Source organism: Scleropages formosus, chromosome 11 (assembly GCF_900964775.1).
Source record: "Scleropages formosus chromosome 11, fSclFor1.1, whole genome shotgun sequence".
Classification (NCBI taxonomy): domain Eukaryota; kingdom Metazoa; phylum Chordata; class Actinopteri; order Osteoglossiformes; family Osteoglossidae; genus Scleropages; species Scleropages formosus.
Window position 1 is genome coordinate 2,247,167 of NC_041816.1, and position 19,565 is coordinate 2,266,731.

A 19,565-nucleotide genomic window follows, 5' to 3' on the forward strand; every position below is an offset into this window, starting at 1 on the left:
TAAAATATCTAAACAAATTTAAAAAATAGGTTACTGTATGTTTATTTTGAAAATGGTGAACAAAATACAGTTCTGTGACTTTTTGTCAGGTCACCATTCCACCCCACATACATATTTGTGGACTGTGGAAGGAAACCCACATAAACGCAGAGAGAACGAGCAAACGCCGCACAGGCTGAGCTTAATTCAGACCTACATCTCAACCCAAGTTGCCCAGTGTCACTTCAGTGTTACAATCACATGATCTTGCCATTATTCCCAAAGCCATAATTGCACAATTATAGATTTTTTTAGTAGTGAAATAAGACCCATAGGCCTTCCGCATTCCCGTACACATCGCTAAACTTTTGGCCCAAATCTACATGAAAATATGTTTAATATCCATTGACAATGTTCAGTAGATCCCCCCAGGATAGACTGATTGCAAGTATCCCCTTGTATTCATTTCATCATTGCATCTGCAATGTCAGGGAAGGCCTGTTTGCGTGTGCTGTTTGCTTGGACCATTTTACAGACTTAACAGGCCAAACACTACCATACTGCCCCCTTCAGACCACTTTCAGGAATGGCATTACTGCTGGATTTGATATCACATTGCATTTACATGTATTAATTTAGCAGAGGCTTTTCTCCAAAGTGATGTACATCTCACATTACACATCCAAAAACAACAAACCATATTGAAATATTACATTAAAGATGTAAATTATCATTACATCACTGGTGCCACATCATGTAAATTTACATTTACATCTATTCATTTAGCAGATGCTTTTCTCCAAAGCGATGTACAGCTCGGAGAAAACACAATTTGTGCATTACGTTAAACGTTATGCGGTTGAATTTTTTTCATACAAGTTTAGGTAGTTAAATCAAAACTCAGGGGTGAAACAGTAACTTATAAAAAGTTAAATTTTACATACGTCTGGTTGGGGCACACAGTGACTTGTGTGCAGTTTTCCAGCTTCTAAAATGAAGACACTGAGGTGATAAGCGGTCTTACGAGAGTAATATAAAACACCTTTTTTAAAGCTGAGTTTGTTGATCTTCTAACCACAGAAAATAATATGCAATTTATTCTCTGAAAGCTGACTGTAAATATCTAAAAATGAAGACTGATTTTTAATTATTTTCCCAAGCGTAATTAACTGGACTGTAATCTGGGGTCCCAAAGATGATTCTTGAATTTTTACTTTTTATTCACTACAGTTTTTTTTTTCTTCAACTCTTCGGGCTGTATAATGTACTCACTAGCCACCAGACTTTTGTGTGTTAACATGTGTATTAAATTCTCACAGCTGTAAGGGGTGACAAAAACTTGCTGTTTATAGCACCTCATAAGAATTCTTGTGGCCAATCAGCAAATGCGACAACAATGCTTCTATACGGACTCCGAACGACCGGTAAAGCATTATTTTCAACTTCTGCCACAACTGTCAAATGCCTGCACATTACATTTACATTTATTTGTTTAGCAGATGCTTTGTCCAAAGCGACTTCCAATGAATTCTATAGCGTTATCAGCCCACACACCTTATTCACTGTGGTGACTTACACTGCTAGATACACTACTTACACTGGGTCACTCATCCATACATCAGTGGAACACACTCTCTGTCACTCACACACTATGGGGGAACCTGAATGTCTTTGGACTGTGGGAGGAAACCAGAGCACCCAGAGAAAACCCAGCGGGGATCGAACCCATGTCCTGTTGCACCACCCAGGCGCTGTGAGACAGCAGCATTTCATCACATTTGTTTGAACTCTGATAAAAACTACGCAGGAGGGAAAAAAAAAAAACTGTGGGTATGCCCACAACACAGACATCATGAAGTGGTGGTTCATCGCGAATGAGGTGAGATAGGACCTGTAAACACCAGTTGGGAGATAAGATAAAAAAACATTTCCATTTAGTCACAATAGGGCATGAGTCAAGCGGTATGGATCCCCCGGTCCCTGAAACTGTGCTTCAGATGCCTTTCGGTGCTGCTCATTACGTAAATGCAGCCTCTTACTAACACCGCAAACATGCCTTTCAACCTGGGACATGCTGACGGTCTGCATGTTTGTACCTGTGGTGCAATAAAGGCTCTGAAGGGAGTGAGCAAGTGCTGCATGTCTGCTCAGGATGACCACCTGTTGATAAAATCCGCACCTTCTCCATGAGACAATGTCACTAGCAGTAAATCAATTTGAAAACAAGCAGTCCTCGTGATACGTACAGTATGAGATTTTAACAATATATTTAACCACACACTGTCTGAACCACTTGTCCTATAGAGGGTCACAGGAAGCCAGAGCCTAACCCAGCGTGTAGGGGGAGAAGACACACCCAGAACGAGACACCAGTCCATCGCAAGGCACTCCACGCGGGACTCGAACCCCAGACCCACCGGAGAGCAGGACCCGGTCTAACCCACTGCACCACCGCACACCCTCTATAGTTAAACTTTAAAAACATATTTAAAAATATAAAATAGTTGGTTTTTTTCAAGTATTGTTCTTTATACTATATTGCCTTGTTTTTGTATCCAAGAAGAAGAGTCAAAAACAATGGATGTATTGTGTGGTCCCCAAATCATAGCTGCCAAACACTTTCAAATATGTATCCAAACATCTCCGTAGGCTGGATGACCTTAGGGGTGACCGTTTCCAGCACACATTAAACGAAAAAAAGTTGATGCAAGGCCTCGAACCAAGAGGAACTTTGTCTCTTGAGAAAACAGAGCTTACGCTGGTCTGACGCACACTTTGCTAGGCTTTTAAACCAGCTGGCAGGTTCCCTGACTGAAACTATGTCGGTGTCCTGAAGAGCAAGCGCCTGTAACATCTTCATAAGTTGAAGGGGAACCTGATTACTGCTGTATATTCATTATATTATTATTCATGGTGTTTTTACTGTTAATGTATTACTGGCAACAGTGACAGTGATCACCTCACAAACCGAAATACACAGGTAATGCACAGGGTTAGTCAGTGTAAAACGAGGTGTAAAGGTCTGCCTTGGAGCACTGTGATCTGATAGTCGAAGCTGCCTAGACATGTTTGTAATACTAGTAAAATGACTGTTTCCTATCATTCTCTAAAATTAGTTAACAATGACAACAGCAACAATAATAATAATAATAACAACAATAATAATAATAAGAAGAATATACAATAACCAGGGGTGCGGTGGCGCAGTGGGTTGGACCCCAGTCCTGCTTTCCAGTGGGTTTGGGGTTCGAGTCCCGCTTGGGGTGCCTTGTGACGGACTGGCGTCCCGTCCTTGGGGGGTCTCCTCCCCCTCCGGCCTTACGCCCTCTGTTACCGGGTAGGCTCCGTGACCCCGTATGGGACAAGCGGTTCTGAAATGTGTGTATAATAACCATTTGTCTATAAGTATGAAATAATGCCGATGGTCCCTGCTATATGCACGTGTTGCTACACTTTTTTCGGACCACGTTCGTGTCGTACAGTCAGTGGTCAAAGAACAATCGCGGCAGAGATGGAAGCTGTAAATGAAAGCACAGTAATAAATCCGAGTGAACTCCCCCGCTCGCCCGCGCGCCACAGACGACGGTTTTCCATGTGGTCTCGGACGCTCGCTGGATGACGTCATCACGCAGCCGATACAACGTATCGGGGAATTGCGTCCCGGTCGCTCATTCGCTCGTCCGCACGTTAACGTCCCCGCGGGAACGGTGATGACGTAGTGGGGGGGAAGTGTTTACATCAGAGTACCTGCGTGACGAAACGTGACTTTAATTTGCTGCTCCCTTGAAGCGGTGTTGTTTGAAAGCGGGAAGGGCGGGTGGAGAGGGGATAGACCAGGCTGGGGCCGGGGGGGGGGGGGGGGGGATGGGGCGGTTCTTCGGTGTGGGCTGGGCGTGGGCTGCGGTACTCTCTCTCTCTCTCTCTCAATCTCTCTCTCTCTCTCGCTCTGTCTCTCTCTCTCTCTCTCTCCCCCCCACATTGTTTCCATCCGCTAAGTTCATGCTCCGTCACTATGGCATTTTCAGCGGAGACGTTGCCGGTTCAGTCAGTGTGTGAAGAAACACCCGAATGTGTGAGCTCACGGCGCTCCGGGGCCACAACTCTGGCTTAAAAGGGAAACAAAAGGGAGACGAGAACCGTTATCACTGCGTTTAGTTGATTTGTCTTTTTTTTTTTCTCTTTGGTTTTGCGAGTCGAAGAAGAGGGAGCGACTCGTCTCTCTGCACACCTCCTCCGGGCGGGAGATCACCATTATATTCCTGTAAGTACAGAGTACTGTGCTTTACCCTGTCGTACCACGCTACATTCACTGAAATAATACTGGAACATGATGATGATGATGTTTAAGGATCGGGAGACCGTTATGTCTGCGTTTTTCCAAATCAGTGTGTGTGTTTGTGTCTATGTATCATGTGTATGAGAGTGAGGGAATGAGGGGAGAGAGATAGATACCCAGCAGCAGCAGCAGCAGCAGCAGCAGCAGCAGGCTGCCACACCAACAATGCGGCAGAGCCGCTAATTTCCACATTTTCCTGCGCAAAACAGGCAGCGCCATTCGTTTGGTTGGTAGCGCGTCCCGAGAGCTTATCAAATAATAATAGCACTTACACCGTGTGTGTCCCCTGCTACTCTCAGCTCTGCTGATATTTATTTTCACCGTAAATTAAACTTGAATGGACAGTCGGTCGCGCATGATCCGAGGATGAAGTGCATGATCTGGGCTCGAGGACACCGAAGTAATAATAAGAGTACAAAATGTCCACCGACCGAGCAGCGCGAGAGAGCCAGCAGCAGCTCAGCTGTCACTTCACTAACGCGGTTCTGTCATTTTCTCTCAAGTTTCTATATTTGTCCGTTGTATGTAAGATCGTTTCGGAAGGAAGGGGGGGGCGGGTTCCTTTGAGGGTCTGTTGTTGGAGGTCTCGCGTGGGTGTCGGCTGCGCGCGTCCTTGGGGGTCCGCTCGCGATCCGATCGCAGGGTGTCGGCCGGGGCTCCGCCGGGTGTCGGTTGGTGATTCCGCTGGGGGTCCACTGGGGGGGGTCTCTCCGGTGCCGGTTGGGGGTCCACTGAGGGGTCTGTCGAGTACCGGCCGGACGCGGGTGACGCCCCGGCGCAGCCGAAGCTGAAACCGCACCGCGGAAGTCCGTCCGTCAGCGGCGCTCCGTTTTCGGCAAGATTTACTCTCCTGTTTGTGGGTCTTTTCTGCCCCTCTTCACCGACACTTGACCTCCCTCATAATCTCCCGTACACGCCGAAAACAGGATCGTCCAAAATATAGCAGCGTCAACTGTAATAGTTTTAACAGCTCACATGAAATTCATGAATAATAATAATTGCAGCATCGTCGTCTGTATCCAAAGAATTAGATCTAAAGACATATTTGTGGTGTGTGTTATGGACCGAATAAGAATGTCTGCTGAGAAAAAAAAAAATGTCCTCTTGATCCACCCTTCTGTTGCTGCTTTTTGTGTCTTTTGTGACTGCCTGGAATCAGAGCCATAAATTATACCATGATGATTAACGACAAGAAATATGCGCGCATGTGTTTAAACTAAATAAATAAATAAATAAAAAAATAACTCCTTACATTATTTATGTCCAGGCCGACTTACAATGTTGGATAATTAATTTACAGCGATTTGCCTGTTTATACCGCTGGCCGGGTAATTCTTACAGTGCCAGTTGAGGGTAAGTGCAGTACCTTGCTAAATTGTTCACGCGCTCGAGCGGGACTTGAACCCGGGACCTTCAGGTGGCGCTGGGACAAGGCAGGCAGCGCTTGGAGGGACACTCTGTCTGTGGCGATGACTTGGACAAGGGATGTTTAAACTGTTATTTTATTTATTGTTTTCACTGCCGGTGCCAACGTACAAGGCAGGACTGTCTTACTGAAAAATAAGCAGCTCCTTCCTGGAGTCTCTTCTTGGTGACTTTTATTTCCTCTGTACTCTCTATCTGATGAATCATTAAAATGATGACTGGGCACATATTGTGAGAACGGGGCGATAGCTCTGCATTGTGCTGATGTGTCAGTTGGCTACTTTAGAGATGTTTGGTTGGCAGTACAAATGCATATTAAGAGATATTTTAATATCTTTATTACTCAGATCAGTTTTACGGATGGCGCTTTGAATGGCACTTGAACCCAGTGTCGTGCTGCTGCGGTCAGAATCGAGAACACTGATGGTAACTTTCTGTTTCAGGTAATTGCTTATCCATTTTAAGTGACGGAGCTTATTAATATTTACTTTCAACAGTATTTCATCACTGCACACCTGGGACAGCAGGTGGCATATCGGTTGGAGTAGAAGGACCAGGTTCTAATCCTTGCTCCTGCTGTAGTACCCTTTAGCAAGGTACTTACCCCTGAATTGCCCCAGTAAAAATAACTGTAAGCAGCTAAACATTGCAAGTCGTTCTGGAGAATACACACACACACACACTGTCTGAAACCATTTGTCCCAAACGGGGTCACGGCGAACCAGAGCCTAACCCGGCAACACAGGGCGCAAGGATGGAGGGGGAGGGGACGCACCCGGGAATGGACGCCAGTTCGTCGCAAGGCACTTTTGGAGAAAAGAATCAGCTAAATGAATAAATGCTGTACTCATGTCAAGTAAAGCGAGGGGGGGAAAGCGGGCACGGTACGCGTTCAAGTGTAGTTTTTCCGACAGGTCGCCGCGGGAATGGTCAGGTGCGCCCGGGAGGACGCGTTCTGCTGGGGAATTTGCAAGTGAATTATGAAACGGAAACTGCTCATCTAGGGGTGGTTCACAGGGTGAGTCTGAAAGTGAAAGCATCATAAGTCGCACATGAGTGATCAAGGGAGACTGAAGTTCTGCATTTTCTCAGAATCTTTCTCGACCGGGTCTGTACTTTATATAATCGAGAATGGAAGTGTCCGTTTTTTCGTGTGTCATCTATTATCTGATTTTTACACCAAAAGCCATACTGTACCAAAAAATGATGTCTTAACCACCTGTGATCCAAACCCCACAGAGATGTGGACCTTAAATGACAGGACGTGTTAGTTTGAATTTAATTTTGAAGTTTGAAAGAGCAGTTGTATAGGCATATTCAGTGCTTTCAGCAAAACTACATATGCATGTATTTTTGTGTATGTATGTATCTGTGTGTGTGTGTGTATATATACATACACACAGCTTTTGTTTGGGCTTATACATGTTATGTTAAAGTTTAATATACAATATTAATAAGAATTGTTATATATCAAACTATAAAATGTAATTATTATATATGTATATGTACTGCAAGTATATATATATATGTGTGTGTGTGTGTATATATATATATATATATATATATTCACACAGGCATAAGGACTAACTAATGAAAAATTCTAGAAGACTTTGGTTAGTGTTCGGTTTGCAAAAGAATTCCATATGTAGGTGTGGTCTGGAATCTACTAATTACATAGGCTACCGCATTAAATTTAAGTTCGGCAGTATGAATGTGAATGACAGCCCGCAGTGACTGGATAGCTTGTTTTTTTATATTATGGAAAAAAATTGACCGTAAATGCATTGCTAAAAATGTCAATAAACTCAGATGAAAAAATTCTGCTTTAAAACAAAAATGTTCAAATAAATATGCAACGGTGTTCCAGCATAACACTGGTGAATGTACAGTATATAGCCCAAAGGAAGATTGTGCTTTCAAAGGTAACCAAGGTGTAGTACTTTATTCGGAAAAACTTTCGCTTTATAAACATGCCTTTTATTAAACTAAACCTTGATAAGCGCAAAAAAAGACATAAAACTTACTTCGGATCTCTAACTTATATAACCATTGTGACAAAGTATCTGAATAGCATTGGAACCTAACTGTAAACGTATCCACGCCCTAGTAACAACATGAGAAACGGGGTGGCGTGACGCTCACGTGCCCCGGAAACATGTGGAACACGTTGCCGCCGGGCGGCCGGCTTGCGCCACGCTCCCCGGCGGCACGGCTGAGGTGGCAGCACACGTGTGGGCTTTTTCTGGTCCTTCCGCGTTCTTAGATTTCGCCCTGTTTGAACTTCACTCGGCAGCAATGCGGACGCATTTTATAATGAATGGAAAAGATTAATTAAACCCTTGATTTTCTCCGCATTGTCCGCACTCGTGCTTGTGGATGGAGAAGGATGAAGGTACCTTCCTAGTTGAGTACAGCCTCCATCTGTCATGGGACGCACGGATGGGTTTGCCACTCCTGGGCAGGACTTAGTAAAGTTTGTGCTCTTGTGTCTTTCAGAATTTTTTTCCCCACATTTTCCATCTAGGCAATACAATTCAATGTATAGTCACCATGTCAACCTTATAACACCTGTTGGTTTTATAATAGTAAAAACAATCTGAAAAACTACTTCTAATGACTAACAATTTAGTCTACTACGTAAGTTGTGCCGTTGCTTCAGATACTCCGTGTATTTGCATTTGTGCTCGAGAGCTGACCGTCCTTGAGGTTTGTTTAAGAAGGAGATGTCTGTATTGGAGCATCATGGGCCATGTTTAGTCCAGCACCTGCAAGGCCGGTGTTTATGGAGGTCTTTGTTTCAGCTTATCGCCTCTTCGTCGGTTCTGAGCCGTGAGTTGTCCGAGAGCCGAGTTACACTTTAACACAAATCCACCTTTATCCTTCTGGTAACAGTTCACACTTGCAATTTCCTGTGTCAGGTCACAGTGTAAGAGTGTCGTGTTGCAAGGGCTTCTTGGAAAATCCTGCAGTGATGCGAGCTTTTCGACGCTGAAGCGGTCTCCCGTACTAAGGGAACTGAAATGGACACCTGAAAGACGCCGGGGACAGTCGACCCGTTGTTGAATACGATCACGTAAAAGAATCGGCAGAAGCGCTGCTGTGATTTTGTTTATAAAAAAAAAAAAAATGTAATTTGACACTGCAATAAGGATGCAGAACAGGAGTTTCAGCACTTTGTTTTGTTGTTTTCAGATGAGATTCAGAAATTATATGTGCTTTAATTACCAGCCAGGTAGAAGTGGTCTGGGCTCAGGCCTGGAGATCCCAATTTACTATCTCGGTGTGATGTAGATAGGTCTCGACTTACGGCATATGTGACTTATGATCCCTCATACTTATTGACAGTCATCCCGTTAACCTTATTATATTATTTGAGTCTCCATGTTCGGTCGTAACACCTAATGAGGACCTTTCCATCTGCTGTACAATAACACCGACTGGCTGCGCTGCTACAAGTAACCCTTTTTCTTATTGTTTGGGCCTCAGTCAGTGTTTCGGTGCCTCGTAACACTGCGTTTTCATACAAAACATTTTCCTTGTGACTCCTTTCCATCAAAAAAGCCAGTTTTTGTGAATAATCACCTGTAGAAGAATTAATTGTATAATTCCTATATTTATGTATTCTATATTAGTATTATTTTGTAATATGAATAATTTGTGAAATTGGTGATGTAACAAAGTCCTATATACAATGTTTATACAGTAAGTTATAATGTATGTACATATACGTATACTGTTTATATATCACAGGGGGTGCAGTGGCGCAGTGGGTTGGACCGGGTCCTGCTCTCTGGTGGGTCTGGGGTTTGAGTCCCACTTGGGGTGCCTTGTGACAGACTGGCATCCTGTCCTGGGTGTGTCCCCTCCCCCTCCGGCCTTACGCCCTGTGTTGCCAGGTTAGGCTCTGGCTCCTTGCGACCCCATATGGGACAAGCAGTTCAGAAAATGCGTGTGTGTGTTTATATATCCTTATGATTCATATAATAGAGCATTACGGGATTGCGAGGCAACAACAAAGTCGACTTGTAACTGGGGTCATTGGAACGGAACCCCTTCGTAAGGACATATTTTGGGTTCCTCAGCTTCACGTGGCTGCCTTGGGATTAGGGTGTCTTTCCTGTGAAGAAGGGCCCATTCGGCCAACCACCGGATCAGATGGACCATCTGCTCTTAACCGTGCCAGTGCTGCTGTCGATGGGATTCCGTGCTCAACCTGACTGCTGGCTTTTCAAAACACCCACGTCTGCGGCTAAGGGTCTCCTTGATTCGATTTGCCGTGTTGCGAATGCAAAAGGATAACGGCGTTGCTGGAGTAGGCTTCGTCTAAAAGGATCTGGCGTGAACTCTCGAATAGCATTGGAGGCGCTGGCAAAGCGGCGATGCCGTCTTTATTTATGTATTTATTTTTAATCAGGCTCTTCGGCTTCTGCGAGCAGGCAGCAGGAATAAATGGACAATTAAGAGCCTTCATAAATCCCAGCATATAATGGCACTGATTGGTACTGCACTAGATGGATGCAAGTAGTACAGTATAGCAGTGAGCCCGGCTCTAACTGAGCACCTACGCAACCGCAAACACTGTTGGGATTTATTAAGTATTTATTTGCTTGCATTTAAATTATTAATCATCATCTGAAGCAATATGGTATGCCAGAAATTAATCTTGAAGCAGCTGTCTTGCTGCAGATGAAACCAGGTAATTTATTATTAATATTTATCTGACACTTTTCTCCAGGGCTACTTCAGATGTTAGGTGGTACAATAAGCTTCAAACAGTTTTTCGAGCTGGGTGATTTTTTTTTTACCTGCATCAATTCAGGGTAAGTACCTCGATGAAGGGTGCTACACCAGGAGTGGGGGGGATTCCACCCTGGGACCTAGAAGGGGACCGCTCAGCTCTAACCACCACGCCATCTGCTTCTCCCCATTAAAACGTTCTCTTTTGCTTTGCTTTGTGTCGTTACGTGGTCATCGTGGTACAAGGGAGTTGTTCAGGGAGTAAAGGTGGCTCTAGATTCATACGGGGTTTCAGGTAAAGCTGCGCATATGAGTCGGAACGATCCGTGGCGGATCTTTTTTATTTTTCTACTTTGTTGAGTCCGGTTTAGTCGCACCGATTACTTTTATATGTAGTTATCGCAAACTTTCTTCTATTTTCGTGTAAGCATGGCCGGACCTTTCTAAAGCAACACTTGAACGCATTTTATGATTGCGGTGTTTAAAATGAAAATTGGACAGCTGTAAGAATGAGAAACGGCTCAGTGATGACATCAGCTACTTTCGAAACGATTACCATCATACTTTTTCAGGAGAAAAACGCATCACGTCGGTTTTCTTCGTGCTGGTTACAGTTTGCAATGTTTTTTTTTTTTTTTTTTTTTTTTTTTTTTACAAAGGGTTGTGCAGCCTTATCAAACCGGAAGTGTTTTATCAGTTTGAATTTGTTGGTAAGATACTGCAGACATTTTCAGCACGTTGCATGAAGGGAAGTCGTGATGGAATCGGTTGCTGTCAAATTTGAGTCAAAGCATGAACACACACACACACACACACACACGCAGACACACGCAGACACACACAGACACAAACGCGCACTCATTGTCTGAAACCACTGGTCCCAAGCGGGGTCGTGGCGAACCGGAGCCTAACCCAGCAACACAGGGCACAAGGGTGGAAGGGGAGGGGACACACCCGGGACGGGACACCAGTCCATCACGGGGCACCCCAGCAGAACTCGAACCTCAGACCCGCCAGAGAGCTGTACCCGGCCAACCCCCCCCCCCCCGCCAGCATGAATACAGTACACAACAACGTATCAGTAGCGATTTAAAAAAAAACAAAAAGTTTACGTAACCTTTTTTTTTAGCCATTTTTTTTCATCATGAAATACATACTAGTATTGCTGAATGAGATTTTGCGTGGGCCCTGTGGTTATGCCAGGTTCGGAATGCATTTCCGAGAACAGAAACTACGTTGTTGGGAACTAACTGGCAAACGGCAAGAGATGAAACCAGGTTCAAGGTTTCCAGATGTGCTGCTTGCGTTTTTACGTCATCGAGGGTCCGATTTGACTCATGCATTGTTAACCGTAGATGGCTGCCAAAACCGTCCAGGAAATCGTGACTATTACTGAAGGTGTGTTAACATTGAACGGGTGGTTGCGTAACATCTCTGCGCATGCCACCGCAGGTTTTGAAACATGGTGGATTTCTTTTTTTTGAATTTATCTAAGATCTCACTCAAAGACCTTGTGAAAGAATGCTTACTTAGAAGGGGTGTTCATGAGAATAGACAGAAACTGACGTTCGGCACTTGAACGGCTTGTGTTTAACTTTTCTAGCGCAGGAATTGCGGCCGTTCCCGCGTCACCCCGACAGTTGCTGCTCAACCAGCAGTTGTCGTTGCTTTCTGTTATGAAAAGCAAGATTTGTGTTAATTATCAGAGCAATAAATAAATTCCTAAGGGTAATTTTCAAAGGTTTCCAGTGAAGCTGAGCATCTGTATTCAGCAGTGTTGAGTGTGTATGGATATGAAATGTATGGGCTCAATTAATTTGATTTAAGAATGAGTAGGTTTAATAATAAAAAGTGTAATGTTGCCAAGCTTCTTCTTCCCCCTCATCACACAGATTCAATGATTTTTTTTTTTTTTCCCTTTTTTGCTGCTCTTTGTTCCCTGTTGCATTTCATCCTGTCAAATGAACACGGTCATGGCTTGTAGGTATGAACAGGAGCTGAAGTTCTGGACCGTGTCCAGGAATCCCATGAATACTTTGATTAAAAGCCATGATTTATGGCCTGGACTGCCCTGTGGAATTGATGTAGTACTTGCAGGGCTGAATGAATTACAGCAGGCAATCTGGAAGCACACCTGGTTCTAATATAGATTTTCTTTGATTCCCTGCTGTCATTAAACTTTCTTTAGCTTCCCTGGGCAGCCATCCTTATTTTTGTCATTATTTTTCTTTAGACACCTAATCTTAAGCAAATGTTCCAGCTTGGCATCGCTGTTACGGCAGATGAGCTGCTGAGAATCCAGTGGCGGTGTGGAAGTGTCTCAGCATCCTGTTATGCTGTAGATTGTACCTTTAAAATTTGGGTGATTTTCTTGGCCAAGTGAGGTCTGCAAAAGACGTCTGTACATCCTCTGTGTCTTCATAATCTGAAAGAAGTAGAGTACCGGTTAAATGGAAACCATGGGATTTTTCCCAGAATTTCTAGGAAAGAACCAAAGAATCCCATATGCAAGTACAGTTATTCACTGGAGAATATGAAGTCATCATACGGCGCCCTGAATCTGCTTGTACTTATCTGATGAATGAGTTATATTGCTGATGATGATGATGATGGTGATGTCAGCAATGCTTTGCCTCCTATACACTTCATTCTAAGATTAGTCATTAACTGTATCCCCGTCCTCAGGCATCTTGCCACTCTTGTACCTCATCTTTCATTGTTCATAGTCAAATGCAAATTATTTTTTTTTCTAACCTCAGTATTCACTTTCTTAGCATTGTCCCTAGATGAAGGATTGCTGGTTTTGCCCCTCTGCTTAATTATTCTTGGATATTTACTGCATCAGTTCAGGATGAGTATCGTCAAGAGCGCAGCCGTCCAGTTTCCATTCTGGGTTTGAACTGCGCCGGTTAATTACGTATTTAACTTAATCTGATTACTACATTCACGGCAAGTGCACTATGATTCGGAGAGTATATCGAATATGCTTTCGTTGAATGTTTTCCTGTTTCAGCTCCATCGTCCCCAGCGGTTCCAGCAGGGTGCGGGGAATGACCGAGTACAAGCTGGTCGTGGTGGGAGCTGGAGGTGTGGGCAAAAGCGCACTGACAATCCAGTTGATCCAGAACCACTTTGTGGATGAGTATGACCCCACGATCGAGGTACCCGCTCATGCTCTCAAACTCAGCTCCGGCGTGCGGTCTTCCCCTTGGATAAAGTGTTCAGTAACCGTTACCATGCTTCTCATGAGCAGTTGCTCATTACGAAGTTTCTCTAATGCTCCTCCCGCCATGGTCTAGTGACCACCCAAAACTGTATTATATTAATCTTTCGCTTCTCTACCATATCTCAAAGAATGTTTATCATTTCATCTTCACTGTTAAAAAATGCCGATTCAGCTAGGTAGAACATCTCTCGTCCACTTGGCGATTGTCCAGCCAGCCCTTGGAATACCTCTACAGGTGACTGTGGGAAAAGGAGCCAGTAGCACATAAATGTGTCCCGTTGAATCTGCTTTTCTGAAAACACGGAGCACGAGTGAAGCCGTTCTCCCGATGGTGGTCGGACGTAACCTCGCGGGTCTGTCCCTTCGCAGGACTCGTACAGGAAGCAGGTGGTAATCGATGGGGAGACATGTCTGCTGGACATCCTGGACACGGCCGGCCAGGAGGAGTACAGCGCCATGCGGGACCAGTACATGAGGACGGGAGAGGGCTTCCTCTGCGTCTTCGCTATCAACAACACCAAGTCCTTCGAGGACATTCACCAGTACAGGTGTGTGCACACCTGCAGGTGGCACAGTGGTTAATGGACCCGACTGGCTGTCAGTTTATAATCCAGGAGGAGAAAACTTAAGCCTTAGAGCAGGAATCAGTAAGAGGTGACAGCTGAAGCTTTTAACAACAAACCCAAATGAAAGGACAGAACACGCTGGATTTGGAAATTTATTTACAGAGTTTGATAAGCTACACACCGTGCGTACACACTTATGGCAGAACTCGTTGTATCCGATGGGTGTAAATCTCATTAAAACCCAGTGTTTGTGAAGAAAACACCTAACTGCTAATGATGAGCTAATTGTACTGTACTTGGTGTTTCCCACTTTACCTGCTGCTTGGGACACAGCGCAGAGTACCTGCCCCTCACGTTTCCTCATCCAGATAATCTTGCTGGAGCAATTCCCCTAACGCCCCACCCGTGTACGTCCCTCCAGGGAACAGATCAAACGGGTGAAGGACTCGGACGACGTTCCCATGGTGCTGGTGGGAAACAAATGTGACCTCCCGGCTCGTACGGTGGACACAAGGCAGGCCCAGGAGCTGGCGCGCAGCTACGGCATCCCCTACATCGAGACCTCGGCCAAGACCCGCCAGGTTCGTCAGGCCTGCAGACTTCTGTAATCGTCCACTGCGACTGTGAAACGCTTGCTGGGAAGTCCCCGTGACTGCACCGCATCACATGGCTTTGTTTGGCACCATGTTATTCAGGGCACCTTGGGTAATTCCCTCATTTTCCTACTATAAGGACAGCCTCTGGTTAGCGAAGTCAGCCCTTGTCACCTGTCACGTCGTGGCGTCGTCACCAAACTGTCATCACAGCCGCTGAGACGCGCTCCTACTGCAGCTCTTGTCCCGTCCGTGTCGTCTGTTCTAGCAGGGGTGCCGTCCAGCTCTTTGGCCACACGGGGGAACACCTTTAAGCAATTCAGGCCCCCAGGGACAAATGTGGGACCTTTTAATCCTAAAAGCTTTTTTCCCCCCATTGTGTTTACAAGTGAACTCATTTTCCTGCTTCTTTACATCTGTCGGTACTTTTTAAATACAGCATAGTCTCAATTATCCAACCTAAATTGCACCTGTAGGTGATCAGATACTCAAAAATTGAATAATGCGGAAAGGGAAGGGAGACGAGGAAAAAAAATCACAGCTCGAATTGAAGTACAGTTATAAGTATGAAATACACACACACACACACATTTTCAGAGCCGCTTGTCCCATACGGGGTCACGGGGGAACCGGAGCCTACCCGGCAACACAGGGCGTAAGGCCGGAGGGGGAGGGGACAGTATGAAATAGAGTATTAATAATCATTCTACAGTATAATCAAAATAACAGGGTACCTAAATGTTAATTATAGAGAATTTTGGTTTCTGCCTACCAGGAGAGTTAGTACAGGCTAGAACTGTGATTCTTTCTTGACCTTGTTTATACCCAGAAGGTGAAGTTTCTACCGGGGAATTTAGTTTCCGAAGACGGTGTTTTATAGTTAAGCCCATCCCGTCAGTTGTGTATCCGCTCGCTTTTTTGTGGACGGGACAATGCATTCTCACTAAGAAATCCTCCTGAATTTGCAGATATTTTTTCGCTGCAGATGTTGACCTGCCTCCTTCGTATTGGATGTTTCTTCCTCCACCATCCAAACCACAGCACACCACTAAACACTATATTGTATGTACAGTAGTTGTGTCAAATACTCAAGATTATACCGTACGTTAATTTCCTTAAAAATAAGCATTAATTGGGTTAGGAATGGTCGCGGCGTGTTTGAACAAACTGTGTTTTCGCTGGCCCGCAGGGAGTGGAGGACGCCTTCTACACGCTGGTCCGTGAGATCAGGCAGCACAAACTGCGCAAGCTGAACCCTCCGGACGACAGCGGACAGGACTGTTTGAACTGCCGCTGCGTCGTGTCGTGACCAGGTAGTCTACCGCACCTCGCGGGAATTTCAGTGCGCGGCCTGCCCGTCTTCCCTCTTTCACTTGATTTGTCTTGCGGCTGCATCCGCAGTAAAGTCTGCGTATTTATGGTATAACAGAGACCCCTCGTGGAGCAAATCTCTCATGGAATATCTAACGTATCCGAACGCCTTACCGTGTCACCTTTCGCTAGTAATTTGCGGCGCGCCATTCGTAACTCGTATAGATTCGCCGGTCGGGGTTCGAGTTGAAATCAACAAATCGGTTTGCGGGGCTCGTATATTTCTATTCGCGTGAATCGCTGGTGATTTTAAACAAGATTTTCTGCGAACCAACCAGGACTGATTTTGAAACTTACATAAACGTGACAAATTGCGTAAAAAGTTGGTCAGTTTCGCCTTTCGGTGTACACATCATTGCTACGGCCAGCGATCTTGTTGAACAGTTAAAATGACAGTTCGTTGCTACTTTGCCACTGTATATTTTTGAGAAAGTGACCAATGAGTGGCTCCGACCACATGACCAGCAATAATGTCTCGTTTCAATGCATCCTGTCACTCGGTAAACTTGGTATGGTGTCGTTATTGAATCGGGGGGGAAATAATTGATTTGATTCATAAGCAGCCCGCCCCCCCGCCCCAGCGCTACAAGTTGTACGAAAAGCCTTCCAAGTCTTCAGTGTTTCTTAGTTTCTTAAATACAGTCTCGTCCTCTTCAATTTGCAGCCCGCGGACCAAGGAGACGAGATCTTGGAGCCGTTTAGATGGACCGAAAGACGAACCGCTAAGAACGAAAGGAGAAGGAAAGAAATGATGAATGAGGCCAACAATAATTTGGGAAGAGGACCTTGCTTTCATCAACACGTCCCTGGTTTAAAACCCGTATGTAGCGGCTGCCTACCGCCACTGACTTTTTCCCATGGGCCAACACTGGTTTACATGAATCCTTTAAGTTATTGCTGTGCAGTCTCAACACTGATCTTACCGCGCAAGGCGTCTCACCGGGCCGTGCCTGCTCTGCCCGCCCATCTCCAGCAAAGGGCCAGGCAACAGGTTCCTCGCCGCAGCCCTTCTGTCGGAGACGGCCGCCTACGCCGTACCATGGACATCGTCTCCGGAATGATGGCAGAAGGGGAGTGTCACATTTGATGCCACAGGGAATCTTTTAAAGAGTCAACCATGTTCCTCGATGTATTTTGGTTCGTTTCTGATGTATATTTAAACCGGATGTTGACAGTCAACATTGTGAGCTGTTGTCAGTTTCTTGTGGCAGATGGTTGGTGTTCCGGCCAGTTCCTTTGGGAGAGACGACACTGGAGCTGTTTTGGGGTCATGACACTGGCTTCCCTTTTGACCATAAGCTTCTCCCATTGACCTCATCTGTAGGAGATGTAGAAGAGATACTATACTGGAGGTTTATGGAAAATGGGGTATATATACTGCCTGAGTCAGTAGTGCGATGTGATCAAACATCTCTAAATGTTGTATTTATTCTCAGTTTACATTTGTGTTACTGCTGCGAACCTGTCTTGTGGATGTTTCAATACTGGAGGGATCCTGGCTGTATGAATGGCAGGTGCACAAGGATTAAAACCTTCAGTTCGGTGTGGCATTATAACTACAGACTTAATCCTTAAAGGCAATATTTGAATATGTTCTTGGGATTAGGATTTTTTGTAATGTGGATATAGAACAAATGGGTATATGTTGAGCTTATGTGGCATTCTTCTTCATGGGATTAAAGTGTTGCTAACCATTTCCCTTTAGTTCAGCAAATGATCTAAAGTGTGTTTAGAGTAACAGATGCAGTAAGGAATACAGGTATTCCTCACTGCATCAGTTGAGACCTGAGATAGAGGGCATCACTGTGTTTGTTTGTGGCTCAGGAAATGTTTTAGGAGGATTTCCATTTCTTCAGTTGTACGGGAGATTGACTGTTTTACAGGTCAAAAATACAGTACATCCTCTGTGTGGTTCAGAATGGGAAATCACAACCACTTGTGCTGATAGGAAATTATGAAAGTTAACAGCCTAAAATCAATTAAAGTGAATGGAAAACGGATGAACAATTAAAACATGTAACAATTACTGTCTTTTTGTAACTAAAAATTAACAAGTTTATTTGTGGCTACAGTATTTCTGGTAACAGTGAGTTCTGAGTTGTTCTGCTGAAAAAGCCTTATTTGTAAGCTACCTTTGCATTTTGAATGCACCGATTCAAGGGTTATACCGTTGGTCTCATTTCCCACTTGGAGAACCTCAACACTGGTAATATGCCTAATGCACAGTAAAACGAATTCAACTGCAAAAAAGCCTTCTCTGGAGCCTGACGATATCTAATGAACCAAGCTAAGAATCATGTTCATTTGCCTTTCTCAATGGGGATGGGGAAACATTGTTACACAGTTCATTCAAACATGGTGTTAGAAAATCAATACATTGTACAGTTGCACTGTGTTTTTCCAAAAGTACATCATTCGGGCTTATTTGCTATCCATTATGTCTTAATATTCCGTAGCTGGCATCGATGGGGCTTTTTTGTATATCGGTGATCAGTTTTTGTGTATACCCTACTGAACACATAGCCCACCTCGGCATGCAGGGATTTTTCCCTTCAACCACACACATCTGTATGGACACTGTAATGATGGACCCAAACCTGTGAATTGACTGAGTGTATGTCCCTTTGTCTCCTTCGCCACTACGTTTACCTCAGTTTCCAACACCGGACCTCATGATCTTACTAAATGTGATTAACCAACCACATGTTAATGCCTTTCTTGCACTGCTCTGTAAGTGACTCTGATTTAGTGCATTTCTGAGATGTGATTCAAAATGGTCCAGGCCAGTGTTTCCCAGTGCTTGTCCAGCAAAACCCACTCTTGTCTCTGTGTGTGTGTGTGTGTGTGCGTGCAAGTTTGGTCCAACCAGCCTCTTTAACAGTTACAAAATACAGAATTCTATCTGTCAAAGACTTAGCAGGAAAGTAAAATCTGAGTGAGATGGATCATGTTTTTTGTGTGATGAAGTTCAAAGTCTTTATGTCTAAGGATTACATTTTATCGCTGCAGTGATTTCTACACCATATTTCTGAGCTGTCAATTCACTGAATCGGTAACAGTCATATAATGAAGAGTATCACATTCCTCTCTGGAAAACCCTGGTCTATGCTTGTGTTTAAAATCCACTTTTAAAATAACAAATTGCTTAATGTGAGTCTGTGATATGAAACAAAAAAAAAAAAAAATGAGAACAGTTCAATTTTGTCACTTGTTTATTCTATGTGAGTAATGGGTTTTTTTCAACAAGTATTTTTGGAATATATCATATTACAGAGTTTGCTGTCTTAAGGAGAGATAGATTATCTCTGTTTTGTGGAGGTACTACCAGGCAC

The 19,565-nt window shown here is 44.4% G+C and overlaps 1 protein-coding gene across 2 annotated transcripts; it reads left to right on the forward strand.

Annotated features, from left to right (window-relative positions):
* Positions 1–3,855: 3,855 nt before the first annotated feature.
* On the forward strand, positions 3,856–18,259 carry hrasb (HRas proto-oncogene, GTPase b). 2 transcript variants are annotated; one of them, XM_018752592.2, is made up of 6 exons: positions 3,859–4,240; positions 13,491–13,638; positions 14,073–14,251; positions 14,691–14,850; positions 16,052–16,175; positions 16,898–18,259. In XM_018752592.2, exons 2-5 carry the CDS (start codon positions 13,528–13,530, stop codon positions 16,169–16,171), a joined length of 570 nt encoding a protein of 189 aa, XP_018608108.1. In that variant the 5' UTR covers positions 3,859–4,240; positions 13,491–13,527; the 3' UTR covers positions 16,172–16,175; positions 16,898–18,259. The 2 variants fall into 2 exon arrangements, with proteins under 2 accessions (XP_018608109.1, XP_018608108.1); XM_018752593.2 differs by lacking the exon at positions 16,898–18,259 and having other exon boundaries at positions 3,856–4,240; positions 15,831–16,133.
* The last annotated feature ends 1,306 nt before the right edge of the window (positions 18,260–19,565 follow it).

Coding starts and splice junctions, on each gene's coding strand:
- hrasb (XM_018752592.2), top strand. CDS start 13,528: ATGACCGAGTACAAGCTGGTCGTGGTGGGAGCTGGAGGTGTGGGCAAA. Junction 14,252..14,690: donor GAGGACATTCACCAGTACAG/GTGTGTGCACAC, acceptor ACGTCCCTCCAG/GGAACAGATCAAACGGGTGA. Junction 14,851..16,051: donor CCTCGGCCAAGACCCGCCAG/GTTCGTCAGGCC, acceptor GCTGGCCCGCAG/GGAGTGGAGGACGCCTTCTA.